The sequence below is a fragment of the Anser anser genome, assembly GCF_964211835.1.
Source record: "Anser anser genome assembly, chromosome: W".
NCBI lineage: Eukaryota > Metazoa > Chordata > Aves > Anseriformes > Anatidae > Anser > Anser anser.
In genome coordinates this window covers 12,426,921-12,447,682 of record NC_139731.1, presented here as the reverse complement: position 1 = coordinate 12,447,682, position 20,762 = coordinate 12,426,921, and the positions used below count along the sequence as shown (strand labels likewise).

The 20,762-nt window shown below is 38.4% G+C and overlaps 1 protein-coding gene across 2 annotated transcripts in view; it reads left to right on the top strand.

Moving 5' to 3' along the window:
• The window catches only part of LOC310888745 (ubiquitin-associated protein 2-like), a 128,594-nt gene that overhangs the window by 88,041 nt on the left and 19,791 nt on the right, over nucleotides 1-20,762 (top strand). For both annotated transcript variants that reach the window (XM_083815758.1, XM_083815757.1), the window contains exons 9-19: nucleotides 1,193-1,245; nucleotides 6,162-6,229; nucleotides 7,955-8,144; nucleotides 8,887-9,100; nucleotides 10,396-10,670; nucleotides 11,189-11,370; nucleotides 12,452-12,662; nucleotides 13,825-13,864; nucleotides 16,507-16,690; nucleotides 19,018-19,084; nucleotides 20,382-20,580. In XM_083815758.1, the coding sequence (XP_083671884.1) occupies nucleotides 1,193-1,245; nucleotides 6,162-6,229; nucleotides 7,955-8,144; nucleotides 8,887-9,100; nucleotides 10,396-10,670; nucleotides 11,189-11,370; nucleotides 12,452-12,662; nucleotides 13,825-13,864; nucleotides 16,507-16,690; nucleotides 19,018-19,084; nucleotides 20,382-20,580 (1,683 nt within the window). The remainder of the gene's footprint in view (nucleotides 1-1,192; nucleotides 1,246-6,161; nucleotides 6,230-7,954; nucleotides 8,145-8,886; nucleotides 9,101-10,395; nucleotides 10,671-11,188; nucleotides 11,371-12,451; nucleotides 12,663-13,824; nucleotides 13,865-16,506; nucleotides 16,691-19,017; nucleotides 19,085-20,381; nucleotides 20,581-20,762) is intronic.

Genomic DNA, 20,762 nt, shown 5'->3' with positions numbered 1-20,762 from the left:
TTGCTCAGGACTTGCCAAATAATTTTGGATTCCAAGGTATAAAATCCCTCCCTTCTCGCCCTGTGTGTAATCTCTCTGTGGTTGGCCTAGATCACTTAGATTAGTGCCATTCAGCCCTGCTCTGGCTTGGCTGCTGCTTTCTAAAAGAGTACGGAAGGCAGCACTAATTTAGTGATCCTGTCAGTACAACTGGGATTTGGTGCTGTCTTTAGGGGGCTTTTGTTTCTGATGTGTCTCGAGGGGGTTTCTGGTTCAGCAAAAGGATGGGATTCCAGTCGTAGTTCTTTTGCTTTTGTGCTTGATCAAAGGTGATGGTACCAGGAACTTCAAATGCTGGCATTTTCTTGGCTTGTGGTTTTGTAGTTCAGATGGCAGCTCAGGTTGTTGCTGGGTTACCCTTCCCTGTGCTTATGCTGGTGGGCAAGGCCTGCAGTCCTTTTGCTCTTGCATGTCTGGGTCTGCTGTTTCCTAGGCAAGGGATCAGGTTTTTAAATCTGTAGGGTCGTTTCCTGGAGTTTTACCTTTGCTGCATGCTATGGACTGGGTGCTGTGCTCTGGTGTTTGCCAAATTGTGCTGCAAGTGATGGGAAGAAATGTTTTGCAGCTACGGTGGAAGCTTATTGACTCTTCTGCTGCCATGATATCAATTATCTATGTTTTAAGATCAAATCCTTCTGGGAGGAGAAGGGATTTGGGTCCCTCTGCCCTGAGGAGAGGGTTAACAGGTTGGAAAGGAGCCTCCAGAAGCATAGCTTGGGTCTTGAGTTTGAGTACGTTGAAAGTTGGATTACGGATGTCAGAGCAGGTGTTTTAGTTGTATGAATTTTTTACGGAGCTGGGAGATCCCGTGGAGGGGCTAAGCAACCCCTCCCTGTCATGGGGGTGGGTATAGGAGGAAGTTCTTGATAATGTTTGATATTAATCACTGGTTGCAGACATGCCTTTGTGTAAATTATGTCTGGTACCACAGTGGCTAAGAAACTCCTGAAATCATAGACCAAAGCTAAAAAAACACTTCTCAGAAGCTCAAATCTGCAGACCAATTTCCTAGGGTTGCCCTTGTTTCTAAGCCACCATCTCCTCACGTTGTTTTACTAATAATCAAAACAGAATTGCTTATAATGCAGAAGGGTTGAAATACGACGTATTTTTAGCTGGTAACTGTTTTCTTTCCTTCCCCAAATTGTAATAGGAGCATGGAAAAATTCAATAGAAGAATGGACAGCAGAAGACTGGAACGAAGATGTAAGTGTCCCTTCCTAGATAGACAGCGTTCATTATTTACCTTTTTCAGTCTTTACATTGTTTTCAAAACCTCAGTGCTCTAATTCTTTCTTGTATGTATGCAGTGATGTTTCTTGCTGTAATTCCCATTTAAGAGCATATATTTAGAAAAGCTTAATTTTAAATCCAATTGAATTAAGAAATATCTTTATTTTGCTGGGTGGCCTATATATGGATAATAAAATGTTAAGTTTTGTCCCAAATTAAGTATTAGTGAATTATAGTTCTTTACTGCTTAATGATGGTGTGGTATCTGCATACTTCCCCCTAATATTATGTAGGGATGTCAAGCCATATTATCACTAGATTTTATGTTGAAGTGCTGAAGCTTACTATCAAGTTTAGACCCATCATTGATGCTTTTTGCTTGAAATGTGCATAATTATTCCAGTCAGTCCTCTTCATATTGAGAATATTAAAAGAGGAGCTAGTAGTGTGCTGAAGATGACACTTAATTGCTTCATTCCTGTTGCTTCATCATGATGTGTTGTCTAAAGTACTGGAACAATCTTTTTTCTTTATCAGGCAAGAGACACGTCTTCATGTCTGCAAAATATTTGACATATTTATTGTTTATTTGTGATTTTAAGTTTTCAGTATCATAATAAAGATTAAGCAGTTCAGAAAACAAATGAGATAGCAAGAAATAGGGAGAGAAAACCTTAGTGTTTAAGAAGTTTTTCATTTTTATAGAAACATCTATCATCTCAAGATTAGTTTTTGAAGAGTAAGCTTGTTTCAGAAGCCATCCCTTTTGCTTCCTGTAGGGAGGCACGTTGGTGTTATCCTCAGGGATGTGTTAATAGGTCACGTAACAGATACAAAACTGTCCTTACCCAATAAGGAGGCCATGTCTTTTGAGAAAATTAAAAGAACTCTAAAATATGACCTAGTCCTAGGTTCTCTGTATTGGTTACTGCCATCAAATGCTGCTTTTTTGTTTGTTTCTATAAAGCCGTCCTCTGTTTCTGCAGTAGATGCTAGAGGAAAGCTAAGGATAGTGAAAATGTCTGGCCTTGTTTCTCTACTCTGTTTAGGACTGGTACGACCTCTAGCCTGTTGTTAATTTTCATTAATTATGGAAAGCTGGAAGAATCCCTGTAACCTAGGAGAAAGTTATTCATGTGTTGATGCTCAGAAAGAATGAAATGGAAAACTGCAGGCAAATTAGCCCAGAATGTGCCTGGAGAAAAATAAAGGGAAAATTGATTAATCTGAGTCAAAAAAGAAAAAAGGGAAGTACAGGATACAGTTTGTGCAATTCAGTGTTGCTTTATGGAAAATAAGTCCAAATAACTTTTAATTTACTTAAAGACCAAGATTATGTTTAAGTGTGAAGATAAAGTATGTCCATGTAAGAGATTTCATTTTATATCTTTTGTTGTCTTTTAAAAATAATTTCATGATACCAAAAACCACACTAAGTAGATTGTGATCTGTCTTGTAAATTTTGGTAAATAGCCTTTTGCAGGAGGATCCTTACTGAACGTGGGTACTTCTGAGAGGGCTACAAAGCAATCCATTCCTAGGCCAGATGCAATCTAGTGTCTTTATCAATGCTTTGGAAGTAAAAAATAAAATCACTGCTGAATAAAATGTTTGGGAAACCGAAAAATTATTGGGTAATAAAAGTAAACCAGTCATGCAGAGAAATCTTGATCGCTGCTAGATATGACTTGTTCAGATGAAAAATGTTTTAATATAACCAAATGCTACCCCTCAGCCTTTTTTTTCCTTAAATAGGAATAAAGAATGCAAGGCGTATCTCCAGAACAAGGGACTGTTTTCTGGAAAGCAGCAACTGAAAATATTTTAGTGTTTTAATGCATGATGCAAAAAGAGCAGCTCAGCATGGTTTCCTAAAGGGCTGATGCTGTGGCAAAAAAAAAAAAAAAAAAAGGTACTGTAGTCTTTTTGCCTGTAGGCAAATAACTTTTTGACTGGGGAAAATAGTTGAAAAGTATTAACTGATAGAAGAGGTGCTAGAGTGAGATTTTCAATTTCTTTGGCATAGTTTACTGAATATGAAAAGGGCTGCTGGATTAGCATATGCGTTCAGTTCCTAATCTAGCAGAAAGGCATAATATGAACCTGTGTCTGGAAAATGGAGCCACGCATTTAAATGTGTAATTAAACAAGTCTAGCAGTGTGACTAATGATTGAAATGATCAAGGAAGCTGATGTATATGCTGTCTGCTGATAAAGACCAGGTGCTTTTCTGAAGAATACTTGTGTTTAAATTTTTGTTCTTTAGTCAGATATGTTGCAAGGTCAGTATTTGAACAGGTGAGTGAAATTTAATGTTGCTTGATCTGAGTAGGATTAGATTTTTGTGATCTGATAGTCCTGTCTGGTATTTATCTTTGATGAAGTAATGAGTACAGTAGGTTGTCAGCGTGATGTTTAATAGGGTGGAAACTATTTGCAGTGAAAATAGGAGGCCGTATTTTTTTGAAGGGACATTTAGAACACGGACAGTGAAGGACCAGACAAATTTTGAGGTACCGTAAATGCTCAAATATATTTTCCTGTTCCCTTGCACATTAACTGGCTATAGGAGGAGCTAACTAGTTGTTAAATGTGTTATCTGCTTGGTGATTGGAGAACAATTTTATAATAAGAACAAGGACTGAAAAGCACAGGCATTTATTTCACTGCAGATGGAGGAAATACCCCTGTGAAGCTGCCACATGCAAATGGTTTGTGACTGTTCATTTGGTTCTGGGAAATTGCCAGTGCCTCAGTGAAAAATTTGCGAATGTGGTATATGGTGAGCATAAATGACTTTGTCAGAAGACGGTAATGCTACCTCTAAGAAATACTAAATACATCTGTGTAACCAAATAAGCTTGTTAGCTGCTGCACAAAGTATGTGTTTGGATAAATGCCATTATTCCCCAGACTTTAGAATTAGTTGCTTGATTTAAGTTTGTGGCAGTTTGCTGGGACAGGGTGCAAGTGTAAATTTAAATGTAGCAGAGCTGGTAGCTGAAGACTTGGGAATTATTTTGCATGCTGGTTTACTTGAGGAGACTGTTTCCTCTCTCATACTTGGAGCATACTTTTAGGCTGTCACAAACGTCCTCGGGCTTCTCGATTTGCTTAGTTTTCAGGATTCATCAGTGGTTTTGCCACAGTTGGTCTTATCCTGTGTTGTGTGGGCAGAAGAAACTGTTGACATTACAAAGAACTTAATATTTAACCAAGGGATTGCAGATCAGAGCTGCCGCTCTGCTATTAGTTGACCTCCTTATGCTGTATAATGCAGGAATCTCATAATGCTACAAAAAAGTACAGTACAAGGTGTTCTAAAATAACACGTGCAGTTGAGAAAGGGCTGAACAATAAAGGAAGAGACTTTTTAATCACGTAATGAGTTGATTCCTTGTAAGCTTTGATCAGTCCATTGAGTTGCTTTCAGCATGATGCACAGGACAGAGCTGAGAAGTGTTCCAAAAAGATGGGATTAAAATACTTTGTCTTGGCAGCAATGGAAGGGAGGGAAATGGAGGAACTGTGGTGAGTTTCAGTTTTTCATGACCCACTATGGTGTAAGTAAGGGAGTTGTAGCAGTGTATGAGAAAAAAATGAACTTTGCCTCGGAGTGGGAGCTATCACTTCCCACTCAGCTCCAGACAGCTTAAATCAGCAGCGATTCACAGAAGCCCAATAAGTTGAACACATGCATGGATGGATGTGTGTGTTCAGCAGAGCTGCCCATGGGATGGCAGGTGAAATTGGCTGGTATCCGTGATGTGGTTTTAAACTGGGCCGCTAGCAGCGTATGCAATTAAAAAGGCGTAATTTCCTGCAAGAGCTGTAGTCAGATGTCCCATTCTAAAGGGATCCTTTGTAACTGTTCAAGTAAAGAATAACCGAGCTATTCAGAATGCAAAGTTACACCACAGTAGTAAAATTGGCAGAAAATCACCCTTAATTTAAAATATGACCATTATATGTGTATTTTTTATCTTGTTGAACCCAACCTGTATTGGCTTAAAACCTATTCTGGTTATAAGTATTCCGGTCAACAGAAGCGAATTAGCCCTACAAAGTTGTAGCTGTGTAGCTATTTTTAAAAGGAAAGCTATAAAAAATAATCACCCCCTTTGCCCTCCCCACTCCCCAAACCAACCAGCCAGCCCCCCTCTCCTTTTCCTCCTATGTGTGCAAGTATCTATTGTAACAGAATGGTGTAAACACTACAGGCTTCTGCTGTGGATGGACTGACTGGTTGTACTAGTACAAACATCTACATGCCTCTTCCTTTATTATTGTTTTCAAACTCATGCTTGCAGAGCAAAGAGTTTAGGATGTTATTGCTTTCCCTAGCAAAAATGCCAAGAAGGAACCTTGAATGCTAGTTCCTGGTGTACACCTGGGTGCAAACCTGCCTCTGCTGGTGGCATGAGCTGACATGTAAAACAAAGGGAGAGGTGAAGTGAGTAAAGGGGAACAGTGAGTGCCTTAGACTTCTGCAGCGGGATTTATTGGAGCTGCTCTATGGCATCCTAAATTGTGTCCACAAAAGTTATCTTTATGCTGATAATATACTGTCACATTAATTAGTTTCTACTGGAATATTTTTCAGTTATTATTGCCCAAACTAGCGTAGGTACTGTGGTATATCATTCTGTGTGTTCAGTAGATCAAATTTCCAAGCACTAATTAAATCGGTACTTGATTCTGTGGTAAAGACTTTGCTGAAGTTTCACTATGTTTTTTTGTCTTTTTAAGCACAGCTGCAGCGTAACTGGTTGTAGAAGTAGTTTGGCATTTACGTTTATCTGGCAGTACGTGACCAAGATGGAACTTCTTCAGATATTGCAGCAGTGAGGTGCAAGAACATTTGTATGAATACTTTTTTTCTTTTTCAGCTTTCTGAAACAAAAGTCTTTACTGCTTCCTCTGTTCCAGCTGAGAATCATGTGACTCCTGGGCAAAGGTAAGCTCTTCCCCATTTCCCCTATATCTTAAAAAGCTTCTGCTGGTGAAGCAATGTTATCTTGCACATATTAAAGCAGATGTTGGATGAAACATGAGGATGGCCCTGGTCAGAGATTGGCTTTTACAGTTTTGAAAGCAGCTTAACCTTGCTTGCAAATAGTTTGTTCTGTGGGTTCCTGTATTACCTATAATCCTGGTTTTGGACTATGGATGTGTAGCCAAACTTACCAAATCCATGAGGATAATACTGAGAAGACTGTCTTCTGCACAAAGACTAGTTACAGGCAAGAATGAAGATAGCTGGGAAGTTTTGTGCTGTTGAAAAGGAGGCACTGGCTTTGTCCAGGAAACAGAAATCCTGCCCCGAGGAGTCAAAAAGTGCTCAGAACGCAGCATTTGACAAATATGTTAACAGAAAAGCTTGCATTAGCAAGAAGCTGAAATTGCTGATAAGCATCATGATTACTTGCCTTTACTCATGATTGGGAGATCAGAGTGTGAAAAATACAGCAGTTGCAGCCTTGCTGTGGTTGCCTTCATCTTCACCAAGTGCCTGGCAGGTGGTGGTACAGATCTGTCGCCTGCATTAGTTAACATTTCCTCAGGTCAGAGAAGAGCATGTCAGCAGTCAGATACCATGAGATCTGAAAACTAGATGGCCTAACGGTCCCAAATATCCTGGTACAGCTGTACTGCTGAACTCCACACTGCAGCAAAACTTTCCATGTAACATGGTTATAACCTGGAGGAGGCACGGTGTCAGTTCTTCTGGAACTCATATTCCTTTGCTTCTTAAACATGATATGCTAAGACATTCGTTGCTCTGATGTAAATATTCTTCCAGTGGATGCCCCCCAAATTATGTTAGAAAATATTTTAGTTCATCACATTAAGTTCTGGTAATTTTTTACTTGCCAGAAGAAAAGTTTGGGCATTAAGAAATCTAGTGATGAAAGCACTGGGAGCAACTCTTCAGCCCAAGCCTGCAGTGTGTTTAGGAAAACTTCTCCAAAAATTCTGGTATCTTATATTGTCTGAATGCTTTATTTCCTTGCATAAACCTCTGCTAGATATTAACAAGCCATGTTAAGTGTAAGAAAGCATGTTTCTCATTGTGCTTAGGTATTTGTGGTAGTGTAATTTTGGATATGTGGCTGCTGTCTGAGAAACATTTATTTCTGCTGTTCTTAGGACTTCCATGTCACCACATGTTCACTCGCTTGCTGTATTTGTGACTTGATTCTTGACTGTCGTCAAACCCATCGTGTACAGAGGGTAGAACTTTGATCCCTGCCTGTTTTTAGAGGGATAGTGTGATGTACAATGTGGATAATTGAGATATATATAATAGGCTAGCAGGTAGGATCCACTCAAATGTGACGTATCTTTTATAACTTGTCTTCAGTTACTTGATTATAGTGATCATATAGGTTATTTATGTGATATGTGATGTTACAAAAGTTGATCTTTTCAGAAAGAGTGCAAAGATGATTTTGATTGTAACTGTAGTGGAAGGTGTCAGCTAGCAGGATTTTTCTTCCTCTATTCTTCCTCTTTGTGTATAGAGTTTCTGTGGCAGACAAGCAATATTCTTAAAAGCTATTGATCAGTATTAGTTCTATTGCTGGTGTGGCAGCTTTATCTAATATTGTTACTGCTTTCTTCAGTTTCAGCACAGCCAAATCATCATGTTTATTCTAGCCAAACTTTACTTTTCTTACAGCGTTGATTTGGTAACATTGCTTCAAAAGCCTGTGACTTCCACTCAAGAGACAGAAGGCAACTCATTTGAGACTCCCCAGCAGCAGACCTTTGGCCAAGCCCTAGTCTTCACAAATTCTCAGCACAGCACCCAGATGGCATCAGGAACTGGCAGTTCCAGTGCTGTAAATTCCTATTCTCCTCAGAGTCTGGTAAAATTATCTTATTCTTTGAGTGCTCTTCATGAAGAAATACTTCACGTTAAACAGCTTTTCCAGTACTGGTCATTTCATGAAATGTTTCAGTATTAGTAAAATTTGTGTCCCAAATGCTGAAGAAATGGGATTAAGAATAGCCTCTCTCACACATACACAAAAACCTTTTTTTCTGTTGTTGTTGTTTTTTTTTTTTCCTAGGCAATTGTTTCTTGGTTTACATGAAGTTACTTGTATTAATTTTTGCATGGGGAGCAGGTGTGTTTACTGCATGCTGATTTAGGATTGAATCATTTGTTTGTGGTGAAGAGTTCTATGCCAGAAAACTATGTGACATTTCTAAGCACGTATCTAACTGCTTTTTGTGGAAACATGACTGTTTCTGAGTTTTCTGGAGTGATGAAAAAGGCTTCCCTTGTTTAATGATTATGAGAGTTAAAATTGGGCACTTGTATTCTTTGAAAATCTGTTCAGCTATTAGTAATTAAATGTTTTTGGGATGTGTGGATTCAAGAAAATCACTGTTGCAATCAGTGGTAAAAGTTTATTAGTGATAACAAGATGATCTGGCAATATGCTACATCTGAATTTTTCATTTGTCATTTATTAGTAATCTAGGGCTGAAGAGGTTTCAGTTGTTGCCAAATAGCAGCTGTAGGCACCGATCTTATGATTATTTTCAAGTGATTTATTAAGTCTTTATTCTTCTGTTCCTTTTTTTCTCCTTGTCTTTTGGTAGTCTGCAGTTCTTTTTTCTGCCTTTGGAGAACTTGGATCCTCTAAAGTGGCAAACTGTACTGGATCCCAAATCTTGGACCAATTGGAATCTCCAGGTTTGGGTCAATTTACCTCTCAACAAAACAATAGCAGCTCTACCACCACTATCACAAGTACTACATCGTCTTGGGGTCTAAAACCATCCATTACTCAGTCTTCAGTCCTTAATCAGTTTGGTAAGTGCTTTCACATAATCTCTCTCTCTATTAGTCTGTAAAATTTCTTAATGCGAATGACAGTTTAAAATGGCCTCGATGAAAGGCTTTTTAAAATGTAATTCTAATAATAAAATTGGTTGCAAGGTTTAAGTTAAGCTTATTTGCTGGTAATAGGTATTACAAATATATCACAAACTAAGTTGTGATGGGCTTAAGCCTATCCATAGAGTCTTTAGAAGTTGTTGAGCCTTCACGTAGTGACATCTTTGATTTGGTGTGCCTGTCTATTTAAGTGGAACTTTGATGTGACTTCATTCTCTGCAAATCCTGGAAAAGAAGTATTTTAGTCTTTGTGCCTATGCTGCTTCTAGCTGAATATAAGGTTGTACCATATTTTTTCTCCCATTTTTTCCTCTTATAACTATTACATGAGTTTTGAATGAGTACTACATAATTTCTTCATAAAGTACATCATATCTCCTTGTGTGAGGTCTGCATGTGCTCAGAATGATGCAGATTACTCATTTTGTCTGTTTGTAATTGGATGGCTTTCTCATTTAATTAAGTACAATTGACAGGAACAGCGGTGAACATGATAGGAAGCTGTTCTTTTCAGTTCAGTTTGTAGCCGTGTTCTCAGTGTAAAGAATGGTAGTTCTTGTATCTCTCTCTTGTATGTGTGTGTTTCCAAATAGATAAGCAGCCAATTTGATAGCAGTTGTAATCTTTTACATGCAGTAATTCTGAAAAAATGTTTATATGCATTTCGAGTTGCTTTCTAATGCAATTTGCCAACTGAATAAAAAACCCCTTCAGATTGCAAGTGATATGGACTTATGGTTGATGGCCAGTGCTCCAAGCTGTTGTTTGGCTTTCACATCTGAAAACTGGGGAAGAGAAAAACTTGGGGGAAAAAACTGTCTATGTCCAGTGTGTCCTGACTTTCAGCCAGATGGAGATGGTAGATGAATTCCTCCTTGTGTTGAAAATCTTTGCCTTTGTGGGGCAGGAAATCATAACTCCTAATACATCTAAATTGCAACTCCAAACACCTTGAAAGTTATCACAGTTTATTGGCGCAGTTAATTGCAGTGAAACTTGCCATCTTTGGCTAAAAAAATCCACGAGCTTGTTGATGCCTAATGTGTAATATGTGGTTATTATTTTTAAAGAAAGCTAAATAATGCTTGATGAAAAGTGTTCATTTAAGATAGGGAATATCAAATGTTGGCGTTGTTATTGCAATGGTAATATTCTATTTTAATGCTTTAGAGTTTAATGCTTTAATTTTTCTTTTTCCGACTGCTGACCAGACTTTAAATCCCAGCCTGAACCATCCCCAGTTCTGAGCCAGCTGACCCAGCGACAGCAGCAACAAATGCAGGCAGTCCCTGCTCCTCCTCCTAGGCTGGAGTCCTTCTCCTCCCAGGTGAAACTCCAAGAGCCATCCCCGGTAGACACCTCTACAGCTGTCAGCAAAATGTTACAGCTGCCCAGTATATCTATGGAGAACCAGGCAGTGACTGCCCATCAAACCCAGCAGAAACAGATAAAACCACCAAAAAGGAAGATAACTCCAGCATCCAAGGTGGGTAATTTGATGGCACCAAGTACTTAATCATTGCGTATAAGTTTCTAGGGAGAAGAGGGGCAAAGACCATCATATGTTTTCTGTTTATAGAGCAGGGAATTCTAAGCTGGATAGTTCTACAGTCCAAAATAGAATGATGTTGTCTTTTCCAAGCACATACCTGATTGTTCTGTGTGGAAAATGACTGATGCTGAGTGATTTTGGATTGACTTAACTGGCCGCAAATTGAATGTTGGATGAACGGGGGTGGGCATGGGTGATGGTTGCATATTGCAAAATACAATGGCTAACGCTTTCAGCCTCAGATTGGATCCAAGAATCTATAAATGAATTTCAGATTGCAATAATGGAATTAATTTGTGATGCAAACTGGGGCTTTGTGACAGATGTAGTTAAGAGGAAAGATTGAGGCAGTAGCTGAAGAAGTCTAGTTATGGGAGGAGAGTGTCAATCACTGGTATCTTTAATGCAGATAGTACACAGAAAGGAACTGTGGCTTGTTTTTCCCTTTTAAGATTCCTGCTTCTGCAGTGGAGATGCCTGGGTCAGCTGATGTGACAGGGTTAAATGTTCAGTTTGGAGCTCTTGAGTTTGGATCAGAGCCTGCACTCCCGGAATTTGGATCAACTTCAAGCAGTGAGAATACCAACAGTATTCTGTTGGCGACCAACAGTAGCTCGTACTCAAAATCTGTAAAGTACGTGTGAGTTCCCCTTGTGCCTTCTGAAATGTCCTCTCGAAGGGTCAAGTTTGTGTAAAATATGTCAAGGCACAGTTACTGTGTAATGGGAGAGGGAAATAGGGTGGCTTGTAAGGCTGTGTTTTCTGTGGATGGCATGTTAAAAGAAGTCTCTCTTCTAATTAAAATCAAAGCCTCTTGGACAGGTTGATTTGAAGCTGCAGATGACATGAATGGAAAGAACCTTAAAGCAAGCTACCTTTTGTAGAATTGCTTCCTCATGTTTGATTTTCCTGATTTTTAAATTTGCCAGAGGCTTTGTTCCTTACAACTTCAATTTTTCTGCTTTTGGTCCAGGATAGATGAACCTTGTACCATATATGCGTGTCAGTAGATTGGCACCAGATTGCAGATCTGATGCTCCTATAGAATGAGAAAAGCCAAGCTTTTCAGTCTGCAGAAGCTTTTACTGAAATGCTAAAATAGGTGATGATAAAGACAAATATGTCAATAACCCATTTTTCTTCCTTACTCTTTTAGCTTTCAGTAGAAAGCTTCCTGAAGTTTATTCAGAAACACTAGTAAAAATGAACTTCCACATTCATTTCATTTCTAGTTCTATAAATGATTTAAGCTGTTTAGAAAATAAAACTCCTGCATGTTTTAGTTTTTTTTTTTTTACTCTTTGCATATTGTGTTAGACTGCTACTGTAATGTTAGACTTCTATTCTAAGAAGATTAGGTGTTTATCATCATATTCTGGACTTTATGGATCTAGTTTATTAAGAAAGGTTATGATCGTGAATTTATCCTTTTGAGAGGATGGAAATAAGTTGATTGACAAGTGTGTGTCAAGTATTGATTTGGTTGGGCTTACAGGAGGAAAGTGAATGGTGCTTAAAGCAGCTGGTGGTTTTGAAGTGATTATTGGGGACCAAAACGAAATTGTATTTTTTCATGATTTTCTCTAAAATAAATAGTGTAAATTTGACTATGTCTTAGTTAAGTAGTTTTAGATAGCTGTGTAGGAGCTGATATTTTCATGAAGGTGTTTGATATCTCATTTACCATTGTGGTAAATAATATTTACTTTTTCCAGTGATCCTTTGAATACCTCTTTGCCAATATCCAATACAGTACAGGAGTCCACCTACACAACCTCTGCCATCACCTCTTCCAGCCTGACCCGCTCATCCCAGAGCACTAGCCTGGTAACAGCAACAACCTCCTATGAACAGACTTCTGTGCATAGTAGGATAGCGTACCAAAGCTCCATGGCTCTGTCTGAACCACCCCCTGTTGCAGTTACGGTGAGTGAACTTCAGAAATAAGACCTAGAAAAAGATGAAATATTCTTATCCATGTTAGACTCGTATAACCCTGCTACGTCAATGTTTTTAACCAAGCCAAGTGGTTTCTTTGATTCCCAAGCCCACCCTGTTATTTGTGTTTTCTTTTCCTATTGTGTAGCCATTTCGGGCTGTACTGTATTTGGGATATAATCATGTCCTCTGATTTTATGGGTCTTGACATCTTAAATTGCCGCCTGACCTTTTTTCTTAGTAACACTTTAACATTCTAGTTGAGTTTCCTTCCCTGAAGCTTAGCTTTTAAAAAAGGAACTCACTGTCTATGTAAATATTAGTCATGGTATTTTGCCATAACTTGACAGTTGCTATCCAAAGGCATATAATTTATTAAATTTATAAGGAATCTAGCAAATAGATCTCAAACTGGTTTTGGCCCCTCCAGCGTTATTCTTTTGTTGGATTTAATCACCAGTAGGAATTAGTATCCTTTTATTATAAAAGGATAGGGTGAGATCTGATCTCGGACAGAGGATCTCTTGGGAGATACTCAAAAGCACCTACTTTTTGTACGCAGAATGTAGGTTTGTTTAAAGAGAACAATTTATTGAATGATTAAGGAACTTGTGAGAGTTTGTAAGTTTATTTACTTCTGGCCTTTATGTAATGGCTCAGTCACACTTGTCTTCTGCACTAGCTCGTATGTACTGGTGAGGATCAAGCGTAGACTATCCACTTCTGTATTCCAGCATTATCCAAAAAAACAACTAGTGCTTTTCAAGTCTTATCTTTCAATGGAAAAAAATTGGTGTCTGTGTAACTTGGATAGTTAAAATTGTGAGTTGCATTAGATCAAAAGCACAACCATTTCCTATATGTTAATGCAATCCTTTCTTTCATATCGGTGTGAACCTGAAGTTTGTTATATACAGTACATGGGAAGGTCTCCTGCTGATGGGTGTAGTATAGACAGTGTACGGGATTCTGTATGTTCAGGACACTTTGTGCTTGAACTTTGTGGTTTTGTTAAAGGCAGTAAAAAGCTGTTTTGTCTTTCAATTTAGAATGAATATAGAATTTTGCATGAAGCATGTTAAATGTGTGATTCATTCAGAAAATGTGATATACCTCTGAGATGATTTATTCATTTCTCCTTTGTCTACAGAATGGGCACAGTGGTGTTAGAACACAGGCAGCTCTTGACAGTAAGTTTACAAAGTTTGGATGTGTACAGGACTCTTTCTAGTCTTTCCTTACAAATTGGTATGCGCACAGTTGTAGTGATATGACATCTAGTTTAAGGTTTTATATGGTTCTGACTAATTTTTGGCTGATCAATCTGAGTTTATTTTGTACTTACACAGGATGTGCTGCTTGCTTATTGGAGAAAACTGAAATACGGAAACAGCTCTATTGAATCTGTACCCAGTGTGTGTAACTATGAGCAGTCTTAAGCATTAGAAAAGCTGCTTTGCTGCTTTTTTCTCCCCTTTTTGGATTTCTCTACTGCAAATTACTTAATATACAATTTCTTATATATCCTTCCAGCTCTCGTTTGGAAAGCTGCAATTAGCATTTAGTGGTAATGAAACAGTCATTCTTCGAAAGCACCTCTTGCTGGGTGTAATGCTCAATTGCTCAGTTGCTACCCTGTGGGAAATAAGGGTGACTAACGTGCTCCCTCTGCTGTGGGTTGCTTGTTGTCTTGCAATAGAGTAACAGTGTTGTCTGATACAGGCAATATTGTTCTCTTCGTTTTGGCCTTTTTCTTTTTTTTTTTTTGGCGTGTGGTAATTTTCTTGTAGCACCCCAGTAGCTCTCTTCCCAGAGTCAAAATAATTAAAATGTAGTTTTCACTCTTTTGACTTTTATATTCTGGTTCATGGAAGTTTCTAGCAGCTTGAATTAAAATCTTTTGGAATTCCAACACTTCAGTTTTAAGTCTGTCAATCTTTTAAACATCTCAGGTATGTCAGCAGCAGGACAGCTTTTTTTTTATATTTGAGTGCCAAGGACTTGAGTATTCAGACCTATAAACTGTTTTGTTAATGCCAAGTTCTGTTCAAGTGAGCAGGAGGAAGGGTATATGCCTAAAGAGTTACTTATTAAAGATTTTAATGGATAGGACAACTTTGCAAATAGAGAATTTATTTACTCTCATGTATAGAATTAACCATTTTGGAAATTCACTATGGGATTTGTCTTTTTGCTATGGAAAACAAAGATCTGAGATTTTTTTTGTAATTACTGTGTAACAGTTTTATTAGTCCCTTTTTCTATACTGGTTCTCTGACAACATTTTTATATTTTTCTCTCTCTCAGGCCCATAAACCAGAATCAGCCTTCTACTGTGTATCTATTTCATGTGTCCAAACTATTTTGAAATTCTCTTTTTGTAAACATTTGAAAGCACTGACGGTTTTCCTTCTGTATATGCTGCTAATATCCTTAGTTGGTCATCTCTCGTCTTTCCTACTGCTGCTCTTTAATGTCCAGGTCTCATCCTTCCTAAACACGAAGCTGTTCAAAACATGCTAGGATTATAATTCTGACCGTCCTATTTGTCTTCTGGTTTTCTTCTTAATAAAGATGGTGATTCTGTCCCTTATACTGGGGGCGTCTACTTTGATTTCAAGGAGTGAATCCTGGCCTAAATGTATTGAGAGTTATAAGTGGTGTTTATTTTTATATGAATGTTGCCAGGAGATATCAGGTGATACAGTTGTGTCCTTCATAACTATGTTTTTGCCACTTGAATTTCCTTTGTCAGCTACGCTCACATGCTTATTGCCAAGGTCAAGACCTCTTGATTTCTGTTTAAAGCATCCAATCCAGCGACCTGACTTCTCTCATTTAGGGAGAAAAGTATCACTGTTCACATTAATGGTTAACTTCTAAGCAGACTCCTGTTTGGTGAGCATTCTGTCTGACTTCACAAGCGTTCCAAGGTAGTGATCCTCCGGGTGGTGATCTTTGGTGTTGAATGAAAGCATGGCCCAGCATAAGGCAGGGCTCAACTGTTTCTGAGATTTACTGGTGTGCATGTGTCTAATTCTGTGTATTATCCTCCTTCAGAGGGCAAGAGATAGAAGTGTAGAAACAGATGGGAATTACGTTAGGCAATAGAATTGTTCCGTGTCTTATTGCAGTACAGCGTTCCTTTGGAAAGGCAGATTGGTGGTAAAGAAGTTCTATTATATAAAAGCTAAAAAGTAGTATTAATGCTAATCACCCTTTGTTATTTAGATCAAATAAACTAAGGCTATATTTGTCAACATGAGCATGCTTAATGCTGTGCTCAATTGTGGCATTTTATTGTAGCTTATTTTATTTTTAATGTGTTACATGTTTGAGTCAGTACTCAAACGGATTAGTTTTATGTGCCCTTTGTACCCCAACGATCCAAATCTCAGGCATCAATGGTGCTGTGTAGGTTGAAGTGAAGAATTGGAGCTGTAGGTAAACTTTTGCAGTGCCTTGAAGAGTGCAAACATGTTCTGTTTGCAGAAAGGGATTGGAATCAAATGCAAAGAACTTTGAAATGAGGATGGACTTGTGAGCAAAAGCTAATAATCAGATACTGGGAGGTGAAGCGTAGAAGACTGTAGTTTACTACATCTGTACTGGTAAAAATTATAATTCTGTAAGTGAAGAGCTTAAACAGAGAAATTGATAGTTCTGGTGCCATCTGACTTTTCCTTAATAGCCAGATGGCTTAACACCATTCCTTGTTCTTAACAGCCAGATTTTTGTAAACCAAGGTAGAATACTTAATGTTCCTGAATCCAGCTTGGGAGTCAGGTATGCTGGAATTTGTCTCTGAATGCCTCTTTTCAACTCATTGCAGCTACTTCATCAGTTCCAGTGTCTAAGACAGAGCCTTCTCCCTCACTACCTTCTGCTGGTTCTATGTCTAGTGTGGTGTCCACCACCACTTCGTTTCTGCCTTCAGCATCGCAGCATGTGGCAACGTTGCCCAGCTTGTCTCAGTCCAGTGACTTGGCCAGCAGCTCACTTTCCCAGTTAAGCAGGTATGGTAGGAGTTGTGGTAACCTGTGAAAGGAAGAACATTCTGGGGAAAGGGCAAATATAAGGGCGGCTGACATTGGGGTGCTCTTTTCTGGCAGTAACTGGAATTAAGAGATTCAGAAGAGGATGTTTCTGTTTGCAAAGTAGGGCTGCCTCTTTGTTACAGCAGTGCTGCCCTCAAATTTTCATGGCATATAAACACCTTTGTGTTTCAAGGGGCTCTTGCTTCAATCATACCAGCTAAATAAGCTAGATTTATTTCCCCCCATTTTGCTTTTCCTACTTTGTGCACAGTATCTGGACAAATACACTGCCTTATGGTTGAAGCCATTGCCTTAAGAGCTCACTTTCTGCCCATTTTTTTTGAAGTATTGTGGTTTCATTTGCACTTGTTTTTTCTCAAAATTAAAAAATAAAAATAAATAAATAAAATCCATAGGGACAGTGTGTGTCTTTTCCATAAGACACTTTAAAACATCAGGTTCCTGGAAGTGTCTTCAGCACAGTTCAGCTCATTTATGCTCTTTGATATTTCTGTCCCTGTTACTTGAGCTTTGTCCTCAGGCAGGTGACATGTTGAAGCTGTACTGATTTGTTAGACTTCTAATGCTCACCTTTGTACTGTAATTGTTAATACAAGAAACTAATTTGATGGGATATCACAGTTTTATTTCTGTTTCCCAGCTGGGGTATGGTTGATTCTCTTTCATACTAGCATTTTCTGTTGAATATAATTGTAAATGTGGCAGCTAACCAGAATTATTCCATTCACATTAGAAAAATTCTCTCTTAACATCTGTTGAAAAGGTATGCATGCTGGTAGAAGTTTTAGTTGGAGGGTTGTTAACTGTTGGGCAGATACTGAGTGTCATGACAAGATGATGCCTGAACTCCAGGCATGTCTGACTTGGTTGTGCTGGCAGCTGTTGTCTGAGTCTCTGCCATAGGTCAGATGATGAATTAATGAAGGCTTCTCACAAGGAAAGGGTGGACAAGGAAATGGTTTAAAACTGTATGCTGGACTCAATCATTTCTTTTCTTGCTGCCTGAAGTGGTGTCATCCTATTTCTTCCAGATGGGAAATAGTTTTAAAGGCTTGAAGGAAAATTAATCTGTTGAAACTGCCAAGGTTTAGTCTGACCCAGCACCTTGAAGAGCTTGTGACAGAAGTCTTTGCCCTTAAATTAGGGCATATGATTTAGTCCAGAGCTTTGTTAAAAAACACTGCTCTATTTTCTTGTAGCTATTTCTATGGAGAATATTAAAATACATGTTATTATTAGGATCTCTCTTGCTTCTGATTCACATTATGAGCTTTTTGAACACCAAATCATAAGTGCTTTGTATGGCTTTGTTTGGCTTTGTTCAGTATTCATTTGGTTATTTTGCTTATTCCTATTGTACTTTTTTGTGTTCTTGACCTTGAATGTAAGGTAGAACTTTTAAGTGTAAATGTTTGAGAACCAGTTTGTCACTTTTCAAGGAGACATTTAAAGAGCTTTGGATTACAAATGAATGTTGGTGCTGCTGTTACTACCTAAAATTCACAGGCCTGGTCAGCTAGGGAAAGAAGTGGTGCTAATGCAGAGCTGCTTCCTAAAATGAAGTTATCTCAAATGTTTTTCATCAGTGATTTCCTTATTCTCAAATTTTACAGTATGTATAAAACTGAACTGATTGTTCTGATTCATCTTTTGAATAAGGAAAAGGCTTTTAAGGGTTGTAGTGGTTTGAAGAGGTGTTGATTAAATTAACAAATTCTGTAGTAGTATGTCTAATTTTCCTGCTTTCACAGGTGCTCTTTGTTTGCTTTTTTTATTTTGAGCCTTGCCTTTTGAAGAGAGTATTGAGGCTGTTGGCAGAGTTATGGAGCACATACCTTAACAGTTCTAGTTAGCTGAACTAATGAAATGCAGTTAAAACATGAGAAATGTTGTGAATCAAACCAAAGCACTGCCTCACCTAGTACCTGTCCCCTGTGATATCCAGCAGCAGTTGCTCAGGGAAAGAATAATTAACAAGCCATATGTGATGTGAAACTTTCTGGTATGTTCTGGTTTTGGAATTTACATGACTTGGAGGCATTGCTGTATAATTGCTGAAACAACTATTGTTTTTTCTAAAAACATAGTAAGCTGATAATTAGAAATGATTGGTGTTTATCATGTTTCTTGTTATTAATAGTTCTCTATTTTTTTTATTAAACAGTAGGTAGATATTAAAAAAAAATTTGCCTGTAGGGGTGTGTGTGCGCATATACATACAGTGTGTGTATATAGTTTGTTCTAGGAAAAATTCATTGTGTTAATTCTTTGCAATTTCCTTCTAGCTCCCTTTCCAATCATCAGAGCAGTCTCTCCCCTGTCTCAGTGTTGTCTTCAAGCACATCACATGCAGTAAGTCCTGTTTGCGTTTCAACAGATGTTTGGCATATAGTCAGTGTTAATCTGATGAAGACCCTCTCTTAAAGTTCATTGTGTCCCAGTACACCAAGAACTGAGACAAGAGGCTTGTCTCGGGAGGAGGGCTGCTAGCCCTCTAGTGATAAAAAGATTGTCATTACTACTTGTGATTTGTACTAGATCAAGAATTAAATATTAGAGACTGGCCAGTCATACAGCTTCAGAGAAAAATTTTTCCCCGGGAAGGGGAGATGGAGTAAAGAGAATTTCTTGCAGCAAGTGTATTAAAAATAATATTTAGAAGTGGCTATCTGAAACTGCTTCAAAATATGGAATGTTAGCAATCTACACTGGAGAGGTTAGCAGGCAAAGTGTGGTGTGATGGAATGATATATATCATGACAAATGCTTCATGACAGATGATACTGGAGTTTACCATGTGATGTTGTTGTCACGTGAGTAATTCATTAGAGTGAGGCAAATGGTATCAAATACAGCGCTGTAGGTGAGGTTACACAAATGGAAGTCAGACACTGCTTTATTCTGTGATAGTGTACTTCTGTACAATCCCAGTTAGGGTGTGCTGATAGGCTTTTGCTCTTCTTTTATTCGTATATTTTAGTTTGTAATGCTTCATCCTGACTGAATGTGTAACTTGAAAATTCACATTTAGGTAAATGTCCTTCTTCCCTGTTGTGGGAGCTGTTTTAGCTTCTGTGTGTCGATGACACTGTTTTGCAAGTGTCATCAGCTTTTACAGTTAAAGCACTGTATTGTGCTGGATTCAAACCAGGAACTCTGTTATACTTGTGTTCCTGTAATATATCTGGTCTGCAGTTGCTTACCACATTGATTTTGTTGTGGGACATTGCAGTTCTAATGTTTTAAATTCCACAAAGTGCATTGAGGAAATGACAATAGCAGTGTCCTGTATTCTGGAAAAAAATACTGTCTTTTGGAAGAATATAGAAGTTTATTTTATATAATAAGTACTAGCTGAAATGAGTAGACAGTCAAATGGCAAGAAAGAATGCAATGGAGGGATGTTTGAGGTTTTTGTGATACAATTCTGTGATGATATAGCTGCCTAATTTAAACTTTAATAATTTTCTTTGAATACTTGAAAATCACAAGCGTGCGACTTAGTTGCTTGCTTGGTACATAAGTAATGCATCTACTATTAAACATTTTCTTGCGTGTGCTGCTGTTACTTATAAGATTGTCTTTTTTCCACAGTGTCTTCCACTGTGGTTTTGCTCTGTGATCCTCAATCTTTTTGTCTCCTTTCTAGCACACTAGTGTTGAGAACACAACTTCGCTCCAGCCCTCAACAACCTTTTCAACTGCTTCAACCTCAGCCACTAGTAGCACCACCTCTTCGGTTGTCAGCATGGCAAGCAGTATGAACACTACAAACAGCCTTGGCCTGAGCATTACCAGTGTGTCTGTACCAGCTGCTACCACACGGGCAGCTCCCTTAGTGTCTTCAGGTTCGCAATATTAACAGATCACGTGGATAGACAGAGGACTTCAGTCTGCAGGGCTGTCAGTTGAGCACCTCACCAGCAATAACTACGCTAAGAAATCCACACTCTTGTGGATTTCTACGCTAAGAAATCCACACTTTCAGCATGCTTTATTTGCTGGCTTATAAAATAAAGCTGCCTGATTT